This window comes from Coregonus clupeaformis, unplaced genomic scaffold (genome assembly GCF_020615455.1).
Source record: "Coregonus clupeaformis isolate EN_2021a unplaced genomic scaffold, ASM2061545v1 scaf0154, whole genome shotgun sequence".
NCBI classification, from domain to species: Eukaryota; Metazoa; Chordata; class Actinopteri; order Salmoniformes; family Salmonidae; genus Coregonus; species Coregonus clupeaformis.
Window position 1 is genome coordinate 432,501 of NW_025533609.1, and position 24,286 is coordinate 456,786.

Genomic DNA, 24,286 nt, shown 5'->3' on the forward strand with positions numbered 1-24,286 from the left:
TTTACATTTACATTTACGTCATTTAGCAGACGCTCTTATCCAGAGCGACTTACAAATTGGTGCATTCACCCTATAGCCAGTGGGATAACCACTTTACAATATGTTTTTTTTTTTTGTTTTTGTTTTTTTGGGTGGGGGGTAGAAGGATTACTTTATCCTATCCCAGGTATTCCTTAAAGAGGTGGGGTTTCAAATGTCTCCGGAAGGTGGTGAGTGACTCCGCTGTCCTGGCGTCGTGAGGGAGCTTGTTCCACCATTGGGGTGCCAGAGCAGCGAACAGTTTTGACTGGGCTGAGCGGGACCTATGCTTCCGCAGAGGAAGGGGAGCCAGCAGGCCAGAGGTGGATGAACGCAATGCCCTCGTTTGGGTGTAGGGACTGATCAGAGCCTGAAGGTACTGAAGGTCATTCTCATTCTGTTGCATGTGGTGACACAAGCATTAAGGTTTGGTTCATGGAGACGCAAACTTGGTGGGGATAACATGTCACTTAGTGGGGATAACATGTCACTTAGTGGGGATAACATGTCACTTAGTGGGGATAACATGTCACTCGTGTCAGCGGCAGAATGCATAGAAGAGTCAAGCCACTAGACCATCCTCGCCACTTTCCCTAATGAACTCTGGGCGTAACCTAACACTGTGACCTCAAACCTCCACCAACCATAACACACAGCGATCGCCACATCTCAAAGCGATCTTTCGACGGCCCCGACAAATTCTTTGGGATTCCACTGCAAAACATACAGCGAATCGGATCAATGAAGAGAGGAGCCCGTGGAGCGAGTTCTGCGAGTTCTGCGAGTTCTGCGGTGCGCACCTAGGGTCGATTCTAGGTCCGTCCCAGCAGGCATGCAGAGAGCCGCGCTGAAAGAAGCGAGAGATCGCGGTTCTCATGAAGGGAGGAATTAACTAGGATTGCCTTGGCTCACCGCTCTCTGAGCCTACTGAGGGAATAGTAAGCTACACAGGCATAATGAGGACTGCTTTAATTTGAACTCAGATTCAAAAGGTTCAGAGGAGAGTTGATTCTCTGGCTTGAAATGGTTATTTTCACCCTTCAGTTTTCTAGACACCTCCAACATATGTTTTGATGTGAAGGCAGATATTACATTTATAGAATACCTCTTCTTCTTCTTCTACAGTTGAATATGTACCGATAGACCAGGGATCATCAACTAGGGGGGCACCAGTTGCTATAGACACTGAGGTGTTCTACACACACGACTCTAGGGAAATGGGCTGAACACAATAACAATGTTCCAATTCTCAGCATTAGAGAGTGTTTCATTTGAAACCTACCCTAAATCTAATGTAATAACGTGAGCATTGCTTTTTAATTTTATATACACCTATATCTCGAGGATTGGTCCATTTTGATTCAGTAATAAAGTAGCCATTGTTGACCCAAATATAATCTTTAAATTGATCTATTTCTGCACCTGAGAGGCATAGAATATGTAAATATAAATCTGGAATAACTCATTTAAAAAACTAAGATGACAAAAAGAAAAGCATTTGAAAAGTTTTCTTTGCGTTCTCTGTGAATCTTTGTTTCAAGAGATTGACTAAAAGCTTTGCCGGGATCAGTCCTGTTTTGCATCAGTCTGTCTGCCTCAGCAATGATTTCCTCAAGCAAGGTCGGTAGCCTCCGCTTGAAATCAGCTAGATTAAACTCAAATCCTAGATCAATGTCTGCTATTTCGGTGTGGAAGGAGTGCTAATTCTACTGTGTTAAGAGTGATTGACCTTGTACGATCCACAGGGATGGGAAAGATTTAGGTAAAATTTAATAAAATGTAGTTTATTTGAAAACCTGACTGAAAATACTTTCACAGATATAGGGAATGTTGAGGGAATTGACACATTTCGATCGTTGCAACAGGATTTGAAATTGTAGTCCATAATGTACCTTGGTTAGGCTATTAGCTGGACAAAAGTAGGCTACATGAAAAGTGCAATACTGTTAATATAACCATGTGTTAGTGCGGGTTTTCAGTGAATTATGTAAATCACAAAGCTCATCTGCATTTCCTACAGCGCAGGAAAATTCAGAGCAACAAAAGACAGATCAAATTAAGATCCTAAGTCCGTACGTTCCTATCACATGTTTTCAGAAGTGCAGATGCCCAGAGATGTATTTAGGTATTCTTAACAGTGGCTATCGCGTGTATTTAGCAACACATATTATAAACATTAAAAACACTGTCAGACCGGGCTGTGTTTGAGCTTGATGAGGGCATGGCACTTACGTTCAAGGCATTCTTGGCAGCTTCTGCCTCTGATCGGCTGTCAAAGCTGACAAACCCCACTGGCTGGAGAGACACAACAGGCGAGACAAAAAACAGACAGAACAAAGGAAAGAAACAGGGTTTTAGGCATAATACTGACTCGGCACTTCTCTGTCTGAGTGACATATACATGTTTTTTTTCTCTCTCTCTCTCTCTCTCTCTCTCTCTCTCTCTCTCTCTCTCTCTCTCTCTCTCTCTCTGTCTCTCTCTCTCTCTGTCTCTCTCTCTCTCTCTCTCTCTCTCTCTGTCTCTCTCTCTCTCTGTCTCTCTCTCTCTCTCTCTCTCTCTCTCTCTCTCTCTCTCTCTCTCTCTCTCTCTCTCTCTCTCTGCTCTCTCTCTCTCTCTCTCTCTCTGCTCTCTCTCTCTCTGTCTCTCTCTCTCTCTCTCTCTCTCTCTCTCTCTCTCTCTCTCTCTCTCTCTCTGTTATAACCATGGCGACAGAGAGATCTAGAGGCCTGCAGTGTGGAGTCCACCAAGAGTTCAACATTCACTGGATGGTGCATAGCTCCCTATGCCTGTATAAGGGCAATGGGCCAGCAAGTACGCGTGAAAGAAAGAGAAACAGAGAGAGGGAGGGAGGAAAGAAGAGGGGGGAGAGAGAAAGAGGGAGAGAGGGAGGGAGGGAAAAGAGGGGGAGGGAGGGAGGAAAGAAGAGGGGGAGAGAGAAAGAGGGAGAGAGGGAGAGAGGAAAGAAGAGGGGGAGAGAGAAAGAGGGAGAGAGGGAGGGAGGAAAGAAGAGGGGGAGAGAGAAAGAGGGAGAGAGGGAGGGAGGGAAAGACAGAAGGAGGAAGTCACTTGTTTACGAACTCTCCGAACAGGCTTGTCATCTATTGTAGAAGCATAAATGCCTGTTCTGTGTTTCTTTCACCAAAACATTAGTGCATGTGTTACATTTTCTGTGACTTCACTTTTGTTTAGGAGAGAGGTGTGAGCAAAAGGCTTGAACAATGCAGTACTGGTTTGGAATCAAAATACATAAACATGCAGTACTGGTTTGGAATCAAAAGACACAAACGTGAGGCACTGGTTTGGAATCAAAAGACATAAACATGAGGTACTGGTTTGGAATCAAAATACATAAACATGCAGTACTGGTTTGGAATCAAAAGACACAAACATGAGGTACTGGTTTGGAATAGGAAGGTCTCTATGCAGAAAACAATTTTTGGCTATGAACACGGGAGACACTTTTTCATAGATTCCTGAACACAAACATCAGAGGGGAAGAGAGAAGAAAAGAGACATTGAGAGATAGAGAGAGAGAGAGAGAGAGAGAGAGAGAGAGAGAGAGAGAGAGAGAGAGAGAGAGAGAGAGAGAGAGAGAGAGAGAGAGAGAGAGAGAGAGAGCAGAGAGAGAGAGAGACAGAGAGAGAGAGAGAGAGAGAGAGAGAGAGAGAGAGAGAGAGAGAGAGAGAGAGAGAGAGAGAGAGAGAGAGAGAGAGAGAGAGAGAGAGAGAGAGAGAGAGAGAGAGAGAGAGAGAGAGAGAGAGAGAGAGAGAGAGAGAGAGAGAGAGAGACGTCAGAAAGTGTAACGGGTATAAAAATAGAACAGCCAGAGATCTTGCTATATATGGAGATGGCTGTGTTCTCTGTAGGAATGATTGATTTACATTAGCACTGTCATTACCATTAGTCAGGAAGGATCAACTCACAGTGCAGTGAACACAGAACATGGGAGAGGCATTCAAAACAAAGCCCTGAGTCCGTTATACTGTATGAGGCATCACATGACATCTGGCATGAGGCAAACAAGTAAGTCCTCAAAATACTGACAACTGAAGAGGAAATTAATATGTTGTAGGATTACTCACACGTCTACTTAAAGCAAAAGGCAGCTTTCCGTTTGCTGATACTGTCCATGAGGAATCTCTATCACCATAACCCCGTTTTAATGAATGTGTTATCTCTTTATGGGACACAATGTGATTTGGAATGAAGTACATCGACATAAGCTCCACTACCTAGCTCTCCAAGTGGACAGACGCCAGCCAAGCTCATTTTCAGCCACCTTCGGGAGTGAAAAGATACCGTCAGAGAATCGTTATTGTCAAAACATTCGCTTTGACACCTCAAATTTCTTTCCATCTCCCTTCCCCCTTGAACGTCCCACTAGAGTGTCTGCAAGCGTGCTATCTGAGAGCCAACGGCAAACATTAGCCAAAGCTACAGCTACTATTAGCCAAAGCTACAGCTACTATTAGCCAAAGCTACAGCTACTATTAGCCAAAGCTACAGCTACTATTAGCCAAAGCTACAGCTACTATTGCTGGGGTTTACACAAAACATTTTTAGTCATTTAGCAGACGCTCTTATCCAGAGCAACTTACAGTTAGTGAGTGCAAACATTTTTCATACTGGCCCCCCTGCGGGAATCGAACCCACAACCCTGGCGTTGCAAGCACCATGCTCTACCAACTGAGCTACAGGTGGCATAATACATAACGTTAATACAGTTACAGAACTGTATAAAAAAAAAAAAAATCTATATTTATTACAATACCTAGTATTAATAGACAGGTAAAGAACTACATAAATGTAAAATAAGAACGCAAACTTTCATATTCTTATGCCTTTTAGCAATTCATGCAACATGTACTCATAATAACGGCTACACTGCAGTCATCCATTTTGTTACAGTTGCAGGTCCGGACCCTAGAACCAGTTGTTCTGTAAACACTAGCGAGAATCTCACAACATTACGAACCACCCGTGTCTTTGGTTCACCCGTTTTGACGTCAATACGCGGTCCTCTGTAGCTCAGCTGGTAGAGCATGGCGCTTGTAACGCCAGGGTAGTGGGTTCGATCCCCGGGACCACCCGTACGTAAAAAAATGACCGTAAATCGCTTTGGATGAAAGCGTCTGCTAAACGGCATATTATTATTATTATAATAATAATGTGATTCGTAGATGCTACAATGGAAATGCAACAATTCCTCAAGCTAAGGCTTCAACCACAGTTTTCACTATACAGTAGCAATCAATAGCTACAGGTGGACTTTCCTCCGCGCTAAGGCTTCAATTTAATCTTTCACCTCAGCAACCATGTTGGAGTGTCCTCCGCGCTAAGGCTTCAATTTAACCCTTCACTTTAGCTACATATGTGGACTTTTAGTGATCCATCACTCCACTCCTCACCATTATCATCAGATGGGCTTCACGTCCTCCTTCCCTGTCTAGTGCATAGACACGAACTAAACCAAACATTTGCAGTGTTACAGTCTACCACCCATAAAGGGTTAACTGAGATATAGTGTAACGTGATACAGTCTACCCACCATAAAGGGTTAACTGGTGTATATATTACGTGGCCTTTGGACTTATTCATAAAAAAAGTCCCCTTGATATAGTTTCCTCCAGTTCTCTTATGGAGTTTCCTCCAGTTCTCTTATGGAGTTTCCTCCAGTTCTCTTATGGAGTTTCCTCCAGTTCTCTTATGGAGTTTCCTCCAGTTCTCTTATGGAGGTTCCTCCAGTTCTCATAAACTTGTTTTGCATTTGCAATTTAATTCCCCGCAACAACCTCACACCCAGCAGCATCCACCAGTCACACACAAAATAAGAATAAACTTTCATACACTTTCAATAAAACGTTGCTCTACTAGCCAACATCAGCAAGATGACCAGACTGCCACATCATAAGGAGCAGTGCATCCTTACTCTACTGAGGCTTTGCTTACAATTGCTTTCTCTGAGCAGGCCCTGATATCCTGATGCCAAGGGCACATCTTATCTTGAACTTTAAACCAAACACCAGATGTGCTCAGGAGGGCGATGCTACAGTTACTTAGGTCAGTGCCGTTGTGCTGTGATGTGCTGTTTTGTTTCTTGTTTTAAACTACACTGAAACAGCCTGCTGAGGGACTGAGCCATGTCTAACCTACACTGAAACAGCCTGTTCACTCATTCGTTACACCGTGTGGGAAAATGATGTATTTTTTACATACCTGTTTTGAGGTGAGTTTTATCAATGATCCCTCATAACCCTAAAAAAAAAGACCAAGACAAATTGTTATCATAAACAGCAATATTATTGAAAAACAGCAAGAAAATGTATAAGTATATACTCTATTTGATGTTATGATAGGATTCAACATGACAGTATATACTCTATTTGATGTTATGATAGTATTCAACATGACAGTATATACTCTATTTGATGTTATGATAGTTTTCAACATGACAGTGATGGTTCTTCTCGTAAAACAAAAAGATGTCAATGTGACATTAATGGACTTGGCATATGGTGTCAATAAAAACATTGTAAATGTGTATTAATTTACGTATTTTGGAGCAAAGTCTCATTAAATGCCTGAGCGTGTTTGTGTTACTGGTCGTTGGCTAGTCGTGAAAACTACACGTAGAGGCCCCCCCTTGAGTTTTACCTGATTAGCCTAAATGTACTGCTTTAAACACTTACATGATATACCATTTCAATGTACATACCAAACGCATGATCTAAGCGCCATATCAACTGCTCAAGGTAGAACATGCATAGTTCCTGTGCCATTAAAATGCTTGATTATATTCTGTAACTACACTGACAATGTTTATCCACCTCGAAACTACTATTTTTTTGGGAGACAACTGGTATTTTTCCATGATTACAGGTTTTCCCCATGGATTCGTTTTGATTGAATTCCAGGTTGAGGAATGCGTGCAGTTTTCCATTGCCATTTATTTCCTCATGACTAATGGAGGCCTATTGACGGAGCCTGTTTGAACAGAGGCCCTATCAATAAAAGAGGCCCTATCAATCGTTTAAAATCAACCATTTTAATGCGTACAAACCTTAAATGGTCTAAACAGGAGATACAGCTCTCGCGGTTTTATATCCAGAGGTAGTCCGCTGACAAATAGCGTCCGGACCTAAAGAGGAGGAAATGAGAGAGAGAGAGAGAGAGAGAGAGAGAGAGAGAGAGAGAGAGAGAGAGAGAGAGAGAGAGAGAGAGAGAGAGAGAGAGAGAGAGAGAGAGAGAGAGAGAGAGAGAGAGAGAGAGAGGGAGAGAGAGAGAGAGAGAGAGAGAGAGAGAGAGAGAGAGAGAGAGAGAGAGAGAGAGAGAGAGAGAGAGAGAGAGAGAGAGAGAGAGAGAGAGAGAGAGAGAGAGAGAGAGAGAGAGAGAGAGAGAGAGGGAGAGAGAGAGAGAGAGAGAGAGAGAGAGAGAGAGAGAGAGAGAGAGAGAGAGAGAGAGAGAGAGAGAGAGAGAGAGAGAGAGAGAGAGAGAGAGACGTTCATGTATTTTTCATTAACCTTCAGTAATTATAAATAGCTCCCGTACCTGACAGATGATGTAGGACATTGAAACAGAGAAATGGAGTCTGAAATGGTCTGATAAGCGTAGTGATTCAGTAACTTACGTATGGGGAACAAGTATGTGAAATACACTTGAAGCCAAGGTAAATACCATTGAAATATAATACACACAACCGATATGAGCCTCACTTAACTCCATCATCCCCTCCCTCCCTCCCTCCCTCCCTCCCTCCCTCCCTCCCTCCATCCCTCCCTCCACAACACACACTTTCCTTTGTAAGCATACGACGTTTTCTCTATGTAAGCTGAGTTTTATGGCCGTCCTCCCCAGCAGTTTTTTATTTTACCTTCTGTTTTATGTTTCAACTTTTCAACTCGGGAGATGTGAGCTGTGAAAGTCCTGCATTACGATGTATACGTCAGCTTAGAATGAAGTGAGGAATTCTGATCCTGGTCTTCTCTGCAAGGGGGGGGGGGTTGAACTATGAAAAACAACATGAGAATGATGACTACTGTTGAGGCTTCTTTCTCATACAGTGATGCTCTGGGAACTGATAGGCTCAGAGATCGGTTCAGGGATGGGATTGGTTACAGTGGTGCTCTGGGAACTGATAGGCTCAGAGATCGGTTCAGGGATGGGATTGGTTACAGTGGTGCTCTGGGAACTGATAGGCTCAGAGATCGGTTCAGGGATGGGATTGGTTACAGCACATGGGAAGTGACCCAGCGGGCAAAACTGGTTGCGATGACGTCATGGTCTTTTATTTTATTTTTTTGCAACCGGAAAAATACGTTGCCGTCATGTCATCATGAAAAAAAAAGGAGACGTATTTACCAGAAAGTGACGTCACTAAAACTAATTTAGGGGTGGCTGAGTGGAAACGTATAGGATAAGTTGGGTTTTAGTGGAACTTAGCAGGGGAAGGATATCTATGAGCTAAACATCTCTTGTTGACTGTGCAGTGAATCAAAACCAGTGCTCTTCATTGGTACAAGGATGTAGGACATGAAGGGTACGAACTGTGTCCCTACATGGGGAAGAACAGGGGGTTCATATATTCAACTAACAATGTCAAATGTTATTTTTTTTGTGTTCAATGTCCAAGCTAAGAACACACACATTTTGTCCAGTGTCAACAAATGTGCAATATAACCTCTTCTACCAGGCCTCATGTGGATACTTACTATATATACTACATCATTGATATCCCTGGTGAATTTGCTAGCAAAGACCACTTTCCAAATTAAAATAATCCTTTTCAGTGTTATTTTTTTACACCTGCCGGACGCATTTACTAAGACAACCACATGCCACATTATATCAGCTTGCGAGCCGAACTTGGCACGCAGGCCTTTAGTTTAAGACCCCGGATTCTAAGTAAAAGCTGTTGAAGTAGATCTGCATTTAGCCATGTAAAAATTCAGAGGAGTGTGGATTTCACAACTCACCATTTAGCACAACAGGATCTGAACAGATGAAGCGATAAAACATCCATCCAAAGCAACGTGAAACCCTGCGCCGATGCCAAAACTGCACCAACACAAACAGAGAAGCCTAGCAACTCCAGTGCTGGCAAGCCAAACCGCCAGCTGGCTAATTTAACCTCTATGACCTCCTCACTTTAGCCCTTATCTTACCTGAGCCAAGCCAACTCTACAGATCTGTCACTGGTGTTTGTCAACGGCAGGTTGGCTTAAATAAATGTGTGTCGGAGCTGCACTGGAACACCAGGTAGTGACAAGGGCAATTGCTGACAGGCAGTAAGGACTGTAAAACTGGAAGACAATGAGTGAGAAAGTAGACAAAGAAAAAAACAGTAATAATAATAAGGGTAGTGGAGATCCCATGAAAGTCTACTCAGGTGCCTAAATACTGTGGTGAGAAAAAACTGAGAGTTTGGCAAATGTTCAAGACATTCCAAAAGTTAATTGAGTTATTTGGACCTTTCAACTAACTTATTTCCGGGTTGACAATTTATGGTCTTTTGCCATGTGTTCATTCTCATCAATTGAGAAAGATTTGACTCCATTACTAAGCTACTGAACCGAACTGCTGTGGGTTTAAACCCTAACAACTCCATTACTAGGCTACTGAACCGAACTGCTGTGGGTTTAAACCCTAACAACTCCATTACCAGGCTACTGAACCGAACTGCTGTGGGTTTAAACCCTAACAACTCCATTACTAGGCTACTGAACCGAACTGCTGTGGGTTTAAACCCTAACAACTCCATTACTAGGCTACTGAACCGAACTGCTGTGGGTTTAACCCGAACTGCTGTGGATTTAAACCCTAACAACTCCATTACTAGACTACTGAACCAAACTGTTGTGGGTTTAAACCCTAACAACTCCATTACTAAGCTACTGAACCGAACTGCTGTGGGTTTAAACCCTAACAACTCCATTACTAAGCTACTGAACCAAACTGCTGTGGGTGTAAACCCTAACAACTCCATTACTAAGCTATGGAACCGAACTGCTGTGGGTTTAAATCCTAACAACTCCATTACTAAGCTATGGAACCGAACTGCTGTGGGTTTAAACCCTAACAACTCCATTACTAAGCTACTGAACCGAACTGCTGTGGGTTTAAACCCTAACAACTCCATTACTAGGCTACTGAACCGAACTGCTGTGGGTTTAAACCCTAACAACTCCATTACTAAGCTACTGAACCGAACTGCTGTGGGTTTAAATCCTAACAACTCCATTACTAAGCTACTGAACCGAGCTGCTGTGGGTTTAAACCCTAACAACTCCATTACTAGGCTACTGAACCGAACTGCTGTGGGTTTAAACCCTAACAACTCCATTACTAGGCTACTGAACCGAGCTGCTGTGGGTTTAAACCCTAACAACTCCATTACTAAGCTACTGAACCGAACTGCTGTGGGTTTAAACCCTAACAACTCCATTACTAAGCTACTGAACCAAACTGCTGTGGGTGTAAACCCTAACAACTCCATTACTAAGCTATGGAACCGAACTGCTGTGGGTTTAAATCCTAACAACTCCATTACTAAGCTACTGAACCGAACTGCTGTGGGTTTAAACCCTAACAACTCCATTACTAAGCTACTGAACCGAACTGCTGTGGGTTTAAACCCTAACAACTCCATTACTAGGCTACTGAACCGAACTGCTGTGGGTTTAAACCCTAACAACTCCATTACTAAGCTACTGAACCGAACTGCTGTGGGTTTAAATCCTAACAACTCCATTACTAAGCTACTGAACCGAGCTGCTGTGGGTTTAAACCCTAACAACTCCATTACTAGGCTACTGAACCGAACTGCTGTGGGTTTAAACCCTAACAACTCCATTACTAGGCTACTGAACCGAGCTGCTGTGGGTTTAAACCCTAACAACTCCATTACTAAGCTACTGAACCGAACTGCTGTGGGTTTAAACCCTAACAACTCCATTATCAGGCTACTGAACCGAACTGCTGTGGGTTTAAACCCTTACAACTCCATTACTAAGCTACTGAACCGAGCTGCTGTGGGTTTAAACCCTAACAACTCCATTACTAGGCTACTGAACCGAACTGCTGTGGGTTTAAACCCTAACAACTCCATTACTAGGCTACTGAACCGAGCTGCTGTGGGTTTAAACCCTAACAACTCCATTACTAAGCTACTGAACCGAACTGCTGTGGGTTTAAACCCTAACAACTCCATTATCAGGCTACTGAACCGAACTGCTGTGGGTTTAAACCCTAACAACTCCATTACTAAGCTACTGAACCGAACTGCTGTGGGTTTAAATCCTAACAACTCCATTACTAAGCTACTGAACCGAACTGCTGTGGGTTTAAACCCTAACAACTCCATTACTAAGCTACTGAACCGAACTCCTGTGGGTTTAAATCCTAACAACTCCATTATTAAGCTACTGAACCGAACTGCTGTGGGTTTAAACCCTAACAATTGCATTACTAGGCTACTGAACCGAACTGCTGTGGGTTTAAACCCTAACAACTCCATTACTAGGCTACTGAACCGAGCTGCTGTGGGTTTAAACCCTAACAACTCCATTACTAAGCTACTGAACCAAACTGCTGTGGGTGTAAACCCTAACAACTCCATTACTAAGCTACTGAAACACTGGACATGTCAAGACGAAGACTCCCAACATTGAGTCCACTATACAGACAGAACAATGGGACATTCCTAACTGAGTTGGACCATGCTCTACTGCACTCCAGTTGCTGACTTAGTATGACGTTAGTTATTGTGTTACATGATATATGCTGGAACAAGTCTGGTTTTGTGGTGCGTGTACTGTCGGATGTCAGACGACGCTCAAATGTGTTAACAGCTCTCCACACACATCTGCAATCGATTACCCCCCCCCCCCAAGAATACGATGAAAAGACATGGGTGTAAACATGTGTACTACCGTTTCCAGTGAGATATTACACCTCTACTATGCAGTAAACTGAATAGAAGGTTAAAGCAGTACTCCAACTAGACTCAGTGATTTCTGAAGAAGAAAAAACGAAGATGATGAAAGTAACTGATATCCTGTATAACTCTCTACTTTCCTGCCATGCTTTAAAGACCCCCAATGCAGCCGTTTTTTTTATAGCAACATCAAATAATTTCTGGGTAACAATGAAGTACTTTACTGTAATAGTTTTCCATTCAAATTTATCAAATTTATCCCCCCCCAAAAAAAATTGTCATTTTTTTTTTTCTCAAGCAACATTCTGCTAGGACTGTCTGGGAGTGGTCTGAGTAGGGGAGGGGGAAGTAGCAGTTTTAGGCAGAGAGGTTTGGAACTCTCTTTTTTATTGGTCTATTAACCAATTTACCGCCTAGTGATGTCACCAGGCGGGCCCAAACTCCCGCCAATGCAAACAGGCTGATTAGAAGGTCCTATTGTATTTTCAACCCGCAAGTATCAGGAAATACCACTGATACATTTTTATAGTGTTCGTTTTATCAGCTGTTGTACAATATGATACAAGAAACAGGAAAAACTGAATTTTGACTGCACTGGGTCTTTAATTGATTTAAGCCATGTTTTAGAACATTCTCCGGAGTCACTGTGAGTTTTCCACCTGCATTCCCATAGTGCTGAGGTGCCCTGTTTCTGGCTTGGAATCATTGACCATTTAGGGTGCTCTCATGCACACAAACCCGCTGAGCGTACTTCAATCAAAAACAGCAGACCCACCACCAGCCAGCTGAGAACTTCACAAAGTGCACACAGCGCCGTTACCTGGCAACAGTTAGCAAAGCTCGGTGCGCACCGGGCCAAAAACATCAAATCCTATTAAGGCCACCTTTGCTGTTTGTCCCGCGGGAGGAATGCATCTCTAATCAGCCCTCCATGATGCCTGTGAATGAAGTCATCACCTCAACTGTGATGGCCAAAGACAACTTTTGGGGGTCCCAGACCCACCTAAAGACAAAAAAAACAACCAAAAAAAACATTGTGACTCCTAGAACACAGTCATCAACCCCAACTGTAGCCCTAACTGAGGAGATGTCAGACCATTTCCAAAACAATGGCCTTTGTTTTCACACAAAATAAAGGCTGATTTCAGAATCAATTACAACCGAATCCAAAGTAAACATACTCTTAAAAATGTCTAACATGATTAGCAATCATTATATTGAGGCTTGCAGTAAAAGCCTTTTCAGTAACAACACAGTTGGTTCCTAGAAAGAGACATGTCTCAGCCATTCATGGTTCTTAATGAATTATTAATAATAACTCATTTGTGACAGTTGTAAAGAGCTACTGATGAACAGCAAAATAAATAACCATCTGTTCAGACTTAGATAAATACTTTTATTCTGAGTTAGAAAAGTTTGGTAGAATTATAAAATGATCTGTCTGATCGTAATAACATTATATCTATGTAACCATTGATTGTTTCATAAGCAATTACAATATTAATAAATCAATTATTTCTTAATGTAAGGAATGCATCCTTTCTTGAAGTCAGAGATGCATGGCTTCAGATAGGTGTCAAGTTAATGCGCTTTTTTTTTTACCACCTGTTATTGTTCAAATGAGAGATATGACCTTGGAGTGTGAGTGGGATGAATATTATCTATGTTGGAGCCAAGTTCAGTAGATAGAGGACTTAGGTGTGGTAGGGAGAGATCTGGCCCTGGAGGTTAGACTTGGCATTGTGAGGTCTGATTGTGTGTGTGTGTGTGTGTGTGTGTGTGTGTGTGTGTGTGTGTGTGTGTGCTTATATTTGTCCTATTTCACACATGTGCAAGTGTGTATTAATACACGTGTGAATTGGAAAGCTTTAGATGTCATCTCAGTTGTCACTGTTCTCTGTTAACGTCAGTCTGCTTCATTCTCATAGTTTTTCCTACGGTTAAGAGAAACTGAAGGCCTTCTAAGTGTCAAACTCAAGATCAGGGGTCATAGCAAGGTTAACGTTTGGGTCAGGGGTTAACTGAGAGGTCAAATCCACGCAAAGTGTTTTCAACCAACAATCACTGCCTCACAAAGGTCTGAAAACGTTAAAACAAGTCATTGAAGCCAGAGCAAATAACGAGTTGTCTTTAGGTGTTGTGTTCTCCTGGTCTTCCTCTCATCTAAACTGAGCCTTTAGGCTTCTTCATCTCCTGTCGATCAACCGCCGTCCTTCTTGAACCCAGTGACAGGCTGCGAGGGATCTTTTAACACGTCAAGAAGAAGGATACATTCACAGACTGTCAAGTAGATTATCCGTTTTTGGACACATTTACAGCTGCCTCAGTATGCCTCTCCTATATCCTCCCCCGTCTCTGTGATAAGACCCTCCCCCTCTCTGTGATAAGACCCCCCCCCCCCCTCTCTGTGATAAGACCCTCCCCCCCCTCTCTGTGATAAGACCCTCCCCCCCTCTCTGTGATAAGACCCTCCCCCCCGCTCTGTGATAAGACCCTCCCCCCTCTCTGTGATAAGACCCTCCCCCCCTCTCTGTGATAAGACCCTCCCCCCTCTCTGTGATAAGACCCTCCCCCCTCTCTGTGATAAGACCCTCCCCCTCTCTGTGATAAGACCCCCCCTCTCTGTGATAAGACCCTCCCCCCTCTCTGTGATAAGACCCCTCCCCCTCTCTGTGATAAACCCCCCCTCTATGTGATAAGACCCTCCCCCCTCTCTGTGATAAGACCTTCTCCATAGGCTGACTTAACAGCATTCCAAAGACAATCATTAGGATTGGCTAATTGAGCCTTTCCCACAAATCCCTTTGTTACTGATCGCCCAACCCAAGTCGGTAAGGTATGAGCTAAACTGAACAGAAACCGAGAACAGTCACTATTGGTTAAGCTTAAAACTACAGAAGAAAATGACCCTTTAAAAGTTAACTCCTTTCAAGTGGAGCTGCCCCACCTCCTGAAACAAACCAATTTAACACCTGAGGGTAAGACACTCCCACTTAATACAATGATGGGAGAGACTAACCCTGGTTAGCTTGACTGACACACTGGCTAAAGGCTCATGGCTTTCAGCTGAGCAATCAGCAGTCAGCCTCACACATTCTGCCTGGCTGGGTCATCTCAGGGTCATCTGTTAAACACTCAGGGTCATCTCAGGGTCATCTGTTAAACACTCAGGGTCATCTCAGGGTCATCTGCTAAACACTCAGGGTCAACTGTTAAACACTCAGGTTAATCTGTTAAACACTCAGGGTCATCTCAGGGTCATCTGTTAAACACTCAGGGTCATCTCAGGGTCATCTGTTAAACACTCAGGGTCATCTCAGGGTCATCTGTTAAACACTCAGGGTCATCTCAGGGTCATCTGTTAAACACTCAGGGTCATCTCAGGGTCACCTGTTAAACACTCAGGGTCATCTGTTAAACACTCAGGGTCATCTCAGGGTCATCTGTTAAACACTCAGGGTCATCTCAGGGTCATCTGTTAAACACTCAGGGTCATCTGTTAAACACTCAGGGTCATCTCAGGGTCACCTGTTAAACACTCAGGGTCATCTGTTAAACACTCAGGGTCATCTGTTAAACACTCAGGTTCATCTGTTAAACGCTCAGGGTCATCTCAGGGTCATACCAGGGTCATCTGTTAAACACTCAGGGTCATCTGTTAAACACTCAGGTTCATCTGTTAAACACTCAGGGTCATCTCAGGGTCATCTCAGGGTCATCTGTTAAACACTCAGGGTCATCTGTTAAACACTCAGGTTCATCTGTTAAACACTCAGGGTCATCTCAGGGTCACCTCAGGGTCATCTGTTAAACACTCAGGGTCATCTCAGGGTTATCTGTTAAACACTCAGGGTCATCTCAGGGTCATCTCAGGGTCATCTGTTAAACACTCAGGGTCATCTGTTAAACACTCAGGGTCATCTGTTAAACGCTCAGGGTCATCTCAGGGTTATCAGTTAAACACTCAGGGTCATCTCAGGGTCATCACAGGGTCATCTGTTAAACACTCAGGGTCATCTGTTAAACACTCAGGGTCATCTCAGGGTCATACCAGGGTAATCTGTTAAACACTCAGGGTCATCTGTTAAACACTCAGGTTCATCTGTTAAACACTCAGGGTCATCTCAGGGTCATCTGTTAAACACTCAGGGTCATCTGTTAAACACTCAGGGTCATCTCAGGGTCACCTCAGGGTCATCTGTTAAACACTCAGGGTCATCTCAGGGTCATCTGTTAAACACTCAGGGTCATCTCAGGGTCATCTGTTAAACACTCAGGGTCATCTGTTAAACACTCAGGTTCTTCTGTTAAACGCTCAGGGTCATCTCAGGGTCATCTGTTAAACACTCAGGGTAATCTCAGGGTAATTTCAGGGTCATCTGTTAAACGCTCAGGGTCATCTGTTAAACACTCAGGTTCTTCTGTTAAACGCTCAGGGTCATCTCAGGGTTATCAGTTAAACACTCAGGGTCATCTCAGGGTCATCTCAGGGTCATCTGTTAAACGCTCAGGGTCATCTGTTAAACACTCAGGGTCATCTCAGGGTTATCTGTTAAACACTCAGGGTCATCTCAGGGTCATCTCAGGGTTATCTGTTAAACACTCAGGGTCATCTCAGGGTCATCTCAGCGTCATCTGTTAAACTGCTGAGGGTTATCTGTTAAATGCTCAGGGTAATCTCAGGGTCATCTCAGGGTCATGTTTTCATGTTACAATATATGCCAATAGAAAGCTTGTCTGCTGGGATATGGGGGAGGGATGGGGGAAATAAAGAGAGAGGAAGGAGGGGGGAGTTGAATCGAGAGAGAGAGAGAGAGAGACTAAGATGATGGTTGGTGCTACTGAGGGTCATTATAATGCCATGAGTTAGTGAGTGCATGAGTGAAAAAGGGAGAGTGAGGGAGAGGAGGAGGAGGAGAAGGAGGGGGTGTTAAGATAGATCTAATGTGGTTAATTATAGTATGTGAGTGAGAGAGATGAAGTGCAGGTGACAGAATATGCACATAGACACAGCATGACAAAGCAAACCAAACCGGCAGACTGGCACGTCTTCCAACACCACTATCTGTCAATGATCACACAGCATCATAAGACATGAATGGACCTTAAGTCAGCAACGAGGGGGGGTTAAACCAAGATGATCAGAGGCACAATGGCTGCTTCTATTCTCCTTCTGCTGGTTTATTCTCAAATGGTTTTGAAGACTTCTGTACAATTCTAAACCCTTCTTTTTTTCTCTCCCAGCGTCACATTTCACGGTCGCACCAGCAGTTGTTGACACTAAGCCTTGTTGTGTTTTCAAATACCTCTTGTCACACAGCTGACAAATGGCCAAGATAAGATGACAATTCCCCTAGCGCTTTTATAAATAAACTCAACCCATCGGGTAGGGGGGAAGGTAGTGTGTGTGTGTGTGTGTGTGTGTGTGTGTGTGTGTGTGTGTGTGTGTGTGTGTGTGTGTGTGTGTGTGTGTGTGTGTGTGTGTGTGTGTGTGTGTGTGTGCGTGTGTGTGTACTTGTGTGTGTGTGTGTGTGTGTGTGTGTGTGTGTGTGTGTGTGTGTGTGTGTGTGTGTGTGTGTGTGTGTGTGTGTGTGTGTGTGTGCACTATCATAACTAGATTATGGCTCCAGTACCCCCCTCTGATATGTTCCACGTCATAGTTTGTTAATGTATCTGTGTGCCCTTTTCACAAACAGAAACACACACTCACCCACCAACCCACACCCACCCACCCACCCACCCACACCCACACCCACACACACACACACACACACACACACACTCCACACACACACACACACTCAGACACACACACACACACCCACCCACCCACCCTTACACACACACACACACACACACACACACACACACACACACACACACACACACACACACACACACACACACACACACACAGACACGGGGGAAATAACACGGTAACTGCACAGGACCCCATCGTGGCTTCACTCAACGTCATCCTTCATCATTTTCCCGCTGTATACCTCCCTGCTAAGATGTATCTGAAAAGGTCAACCTGGCCACATGACCTGCCATTTGAAGAGGACGCAGATAGCCAAAATGGGCTTGCACAATTCAATTAGGCTCCAGGGAGGGACGGTTGCATCCGTTGGACTGTAGTTAAGTGCAATTCTCTACCTCTAAGCTCTTCAGGTTTACTGTAACCTCTTGACCAAACTCAACCTATGGCTGGGCTTTGGTCTTATCTTGGATGAGGTTTCTCTTGCAAAAAAAATATGTAACCTCAGTGAGACTAACCTGGGTAAATAAAGGTTTAAATCAATAAATGAATAACAATAATATATTGATACAATTGTAATAGCTGAGATCAAATAGGGATCGGTCACTTGATAAGGCTAGTGATGAAGCCTTCAAAAGGCACAACGCAACATTAGACTCAAGAGTGAGTGAAACTTTGTTCCGAATTAAATGCTTGTTAAAAGTGAGGTTAGATTACAAGGTTGAAGATGAGATGAGTGCGGATGTATGGAGGAATGTGGAGATATGGAGATGTGACAGAGGGGTGGAGGAATGTGGAGATATGGAGATGTGACCGAGGGGTGGAGGAACATGGAGACATGGAGATGTGACCGAGGGGTGGAGGAACATGGAGACATGGAGATATGACCGAGGGGTGGAGGAACATGGAGACATGGAGATGTGACCGAGGGGTGGAGGAACATGGAGACATGGAGATGTGACAGAGGGGTGGAGGAATGTGGAGATATGGAGATGTGACCGAGGGGTGGAGGAACATGGAGACATGGAGATGTGACCGAGGGGTGGAGGAACATGGAGACATGGAGATGTGACCGAGGGGTGGAGGAACATGGAGACATGGAGATGTGACCGAGGGGTGGAGGAACATGGAGACATGGAGATGTGACCGAGGGGTGGAGGAACATGGAGACATGGAGATGTGACCGAGGGGTGGAGGAACATGGAGACATGGAGATGTGACCGAGGGGTGGAGGAACATGGAGACATGGAGATGTGACCGAGGGGTGGAGGAACATGGAGACATGGAGATGTGACCGAGGGGTGGAGGAACATGGAGACATGGAGATGTGACCGAGGGGTGGAGGAACATGGAGACATGGAGATGTGACCGAGGGGTGGATGAACATGGAGACATGGAGATGTGACCGAGGGGTGGATGAACATGGAGACGTGACAGAGGGGTGGAGGTTGTGCAGAGGAGCATGGTTAGAGGTGGAGGAGACATTTATCTAAAACTCCTACAGAAAATGTATGCAAATTCTTCAATTTCTTTGTTTTAGAGAAAGCATTGTCTAACTTCACTTTTATGGTAACCAGCACTGCTGGTCAATCCTGACCTAATATAATCCACAGTTACAATAATAACCCAATAATTCGAGACCATAATTTATTTCAACATTGCCTACATCAGTGATTAACAGTATTGGTGGTTCGGGAGAGCTACTGGGTTCTAGTCAAGAACTGAAACCCAATTCAACTAATTGATTAATCATTCATCAATGATGGTGTCATCTGCAGAAAATCAACAGTTTACTGTAATCCAGCACCAGTCAAGTCTTTAAGAGACACTAGTTTACAGTGAACAAGGGTGGCAGGTAGCTTAGTGGGTAAGAGCGTTGTGCCAGTAACCGAAAGGTCGCTGGTTCTAATCCCCGGGCCGACTAGGTGAAAAATCTGTCGATGTGCCCTTAAGCAAGGCACTTAACCCTAAATGCTCCTGTAAATCGCTCTGGATAAGAGCGTCTGCTAAATGACAAAAATGTAAATGTAAACAAGGTGTGTGTGTAAGAACAATGAAGCAGGTTTATGCTGCACTGAATTGCACAGATGATTGCTACTCCAAGAACTGTTTTTTGAGGAAGATGCCAGAATGGTAGTTGAACGTTTGGCACTTTTAGTATGAGGATTTACTGTTCCTGTGTGGTGTTGTGGAACAGGAAAAATTGACACCCTATATTACTTGTTTTTGACTAGAGGACAGTGTTTTCCCAGCAAACCAAAATTGGTTCTGTGAATGTTCCCAGATTGTGGGAAAGGTGTAAGAACATTCCTCCCAAACGTTCTAATGACAAAACATTTGTCCAGTTAGTGTTTAGTGCATCAAGGGTTAAAACCCAAACTACACTAATTCACATAACGTACTTTGGCGTCAGTTGTGATTTGAGAAATGTTTTTTTGTTTTGTGTGTGATGTGCCTTAATGTGTTTGGACCCCAGGAAGAGTAGGTGATGCCTTGGCAGCAGCAAATGGATATACCTAATAAATAGAATCAGATCTCTATTAAGTGGTCCTCTGTAGCTCAGCTGGTAGAGCACGGCGCTTGTAACGCCAAGGTAGTGGGTTCGATCCCCGGGACCACCCATACACAAAAATGTATGCACGCGTGACTGTAAGTTGCTTTGGATAAAAGCGTCTGCTAAATGGCATATTATTATTATTATTAAGAACATCGCAGATTTAATTTCATAACGTGAAACTGAACATGATCAGTATTTGAGCAATTTCCAAACGCAATGTGTCAGTCTAGGATTTACAGTGCTCATACCTACATATACCGATCAATAAGCAGTGGTGTCTATCCACTGGGCACACACTGGTTGAATCAACGTTGTTTCCACGTCATTTCAATGAAATTACGATAAACCAATGTGGAATAGATGTTGAATTGACGTCTGTGCCCAGTGGGTACTTATTTAGATGTTAGTGAACAAGCAAGAAAAGTTGCAAGTCATCCACACTTGAGGGTACATTTCTTTGAAATTATGCAAACGCTTAGTGTGTGTGTGTGTGTGTGTGTGTGTATGTGTGTGTGTGTATGTGTGTGCATGCGTGTGTGTTTGGTGTGGGTGTCTGGGTGTTTGTGTCTCTGTTAGTTTATCTGTGTTTGAGTGTGTGGCCTTATGTGGGTATCTGTTAGTGCTGGGCGATTAACATAAATGTTGAGTCGTTTTTGTTTTTTAAACCATGAATTGACCGACATCGGTTCAGTTATTTGAAATCCATTTCGTTAGATATTTTCTGTGATCACAATGCACAACATTGCGCAGTTTCTCTAGAGCTAAATCAGATCAAGCCCGAACTGTGCGATGTAGTCGGGAGTTGTAGTTTCCAACAGGCCAATATTCTACATAGTTTAGCGCAGAAAACGTGGTCATTAACTACAATGACCATAATCCATTGCGTGCCTAATTGTCCAGTCTGTGACAGTCTGTCACGCCCTGGCTCTGGGGACTCCTAAATGTTGAGCCAGGGTGTGGAGTTTCTATGTTATATTTTCTATGTTAGTTTCTAGATCGTGTGGATCTATGTTGGCCAGGGTGGTTCCCAATCAGAGGCAGCTGTATCTCGTTGTCTCTGATTGGGGACCATACTTAGGCAGCCTGTTTGGCACTAGTCGGTGTGGGATCTTGTTCCGTTAAGGTTTGTTTTGGTAACCTAGGACTTCACGTATCGTTTGTTTGTTGTTTTGGTTCGTGTGTTAAGTACGAATAAATATGTACGCTTATCACGCTGCGCCTTGGTCCGTCTCTTCCGTATACGATCGTGACACAGTCACTACCATCATGGGACTTTTATTAATATGTTTTATTCTTGTTGTTACAGCATTCAACCCACATAGTGCATTTGCTAATCACAACCGAAATCGAAAACTGTGATTATTTTGTAATAATCTAACTGAAACCAAACCGACCTCAAAAAGCACTAATCAAATCGCTCAATTCTAGTATCTGTGTGTGAGTGTGTGTGTGTGCATGTGTGTGCATGTGTGCTGGGTTGTACAATGTGTACTTCAAATGAGTAACGAACCCCTTACAAATATTTGGACATATTTCATCTCATTAAAGACAAAGTGTCACTGTCTAACTTCCAAGTCAATATACCTGAGTAAATATTAGGCTTTGTGTGGTCTGGAAAGCTTCCAGATTTCTCCATGGCCAAGTTCATTAGAATCTCCTGTGCTCTTTAATGTAGTCTGTATAATCTCTCGACTCCAAGCTTTGCTTTATATTGTACAAGTAGAAGGAGGCCTCAGCTGGAATAATGATCCACTATCGTACTTTTTGTTAGAAACTTTCATGAGAGCAACTACATGAATTTGTTTCCACAACCAAACAAATACCATTTCTTACAGAGGACGCAAAGTTAAAATACTTGGGTGATGGGTTCATTTAGAGTGATATGAGTCTTTAGGTGCTGCTGTGAGCGTTGACGTGAGACGGGGTGGCAGGTAGCTTAATGGTTAAGAGCGTTGTGCCAGTAACCGAAAGGTCGCTGGTTCTAATCCCCGAGCCGTCTAGGTAAAAAATCTGTCGATGTGCCCTTGAGCAAGGCACTTAACCCTAGTTGCTCATGTAAGTCGTTCTGGAGAAGAGCGTCTGCTAAATGACTAAAATGTAAGAAGTCTTCAGATTAGTCTGTTAGAGAACACTCGTAACGTTTGCTCAGATTGACTTGAACTAAGCCGTTCAATTTATGTTGAAAAATAGGACCAATGTTTGTCAAGTGTCATGATGTGCTGTAGGTATGAAAGGTTTATTATAGCACACTTACCTTCGGGACTTTACTGGAAAACTTTACTGGAAAATTGCAGTAAACCAAAGAGAGAGAGACACACAAGGAACATAATACTTTTCTCTATGACTCTCTCCTCCGATATCTGTGTGATGCAAACCGGATTGCATCCATAGTAGTCTAAATAAGGTCTAAATATAAGGTCAGGTCAAGATGGACTGTTTGCCTATTCAGACATGTGTGACTAATACTTAGGCTGTAATTCAATTATTTCATGATAAATAACACATTTAATCTGATATACGTTTCTTACATCACTTGGCTGGGTAGACTGCAGCATATTGCAATAACACATCTGTCACCTAGAAAGTGTTCATTTCACTGCCAAAATAAATGACTCCATGAAAATTATACCACTACAAAACATATTTACATAGCAAGAGATATTAGGACATTTGATACAATATTGCTCAACGGAGCTCTTATTATTTTTAGAGAGAAGAAAACAACTGTCAAATTAGTGAGATATTACTTTACCAGCCTACATTAGTGTTCAGATTATGGATACCAGAGACAATAACATTCAGCGATATAACGTTTTTTCTTTACTGAAACATTGTTCTCGGTTCTTTTCCTGTGCTAATGCAGTATGAAGGCATATTGCCTGCATGTTGCAAAAGCAGTGTTTGAAGATGAACTGAAGATCAGCTGACGGCCATTCAGCTTAGTTAGAATGAACATGCATACTCCTACACAAAAATGTTCCTATCAAGGAAATCCTACATTACTCAATCTATCTCACATATTCATCAACAACATGATGTTGGACTTTTTCTTCAAAACTACTTCAGCAGAGTTTTAATTTGTAGTCAAAAGTTAAGAGATGATTATCACCAGTATGAATATCTCATTGTCTTCGGTCATTGAGAATAACCACAATTGAACAGTTCTAGACACATTATGACCGTCATAAACTAATAGGTTTAAACATGCATCACCTGTGAATCAACTATTTGAATGTTCTTACTTATCGAAGAAGTATATATATATATATATATATATATATATATATATATATATATATATATATATATATATATGTTAGAATTAAGATGCGCTAGTCAGACAACGTGACAAACCAAAATGATATTAGATGGTCATACCTCCTCTTCATGACTGGTGAATTCATTCGATTCGTTCTCCTTCTCAATTGTATTGTTATTCATTCTGAGACAGTTATCACTTTATCTTGGACCGCGTTTAGTTTTGTTCTGTCCTTCTCCGGAGAAAACTGAGATCAAGCCGTGTCCGACCGCTGTCCTGTGTAAACTACCTCGAGCTTTTCCCTACTTTCCCGGCATTAATCAAATAAGTCAATGTTAAAAGTCAACTGACAGATAAACTGATAAATCTTGAAATGGTTCTGGATATAGTTCTAGATAACCCGTTAACACGACGATATATTCCTCATTAGAATTCAGTATTCCTATGGAAATCTTTCCAGAACCACTGCGCGCCGGGAGGAGTGAGATGAAATAACTATTCATTTAACTGCACAACGGCAAGGCAGACCTTGACGAGGAAAGTTCTCCCATCTCCTTCAAAGAGGGAGGGGGGGCTGGGATGGGGCGTGGGATAGGGAGTGTGATGCGCCGTTTCTCCGAGCTTATGAATGTTTTATAAGGTGTCATACTGGGAATACAACAAAGAAACACTTATTTGAGCCTCCTGCGCAATACACACGATTATCGAACGTTTTAGATTCTCACGCGCGTTTCAGGTGGCCAAACATGTTTTCCAATCGA

The 24,286-nt window shown here is 43.0% G+C and overlaps 1 protein-coding gene across 4 annotated transcripts in view; it reads right to left on the reverse strand.

The window, feature by feature from the left end:
- Window positions 1-24,067, reverse strand: part of LOC121571050 (RNA-binding protein with multiple splicing-like) — a 46,037-nt gene extending 21,970 nt beyond the window's left edge. For 3 of the 4 annotated variants that reach the window (XR_006001637.2, XR_006001636.1, XM_041882293.2), the window contains exons 1-4: window positions 23,645-24,067; window positions 7,080-7,157; window positions 6,236-6,274; window positions 2,251-2,313 (exon numbers count right to left, since the gene is read on the reverse strand). Coding sequence is in view for 2 of the 4 variants with exons in the window: in XM_041882293.2 (XP_041738227.1) it covers window positions 2,251-2,313; window positions 6,236-6,274; window positions 7,080-7,157; window positions 23,645-23,707 (243 nt within the window). In the remaining 2 variants the exon portion in view is untranslated. The remainder of the gene's footprint in view (window positions 1-2,250; window positions 2,314-6,235; window positions 6,275-7,079; window positions 7,158-23,644) is intronic. The other variant, XM_041882292.2, reaches the window with a different exon arrangement.
- Window positions 24,068-24,286: the final 219 nt, after the last annotated feature.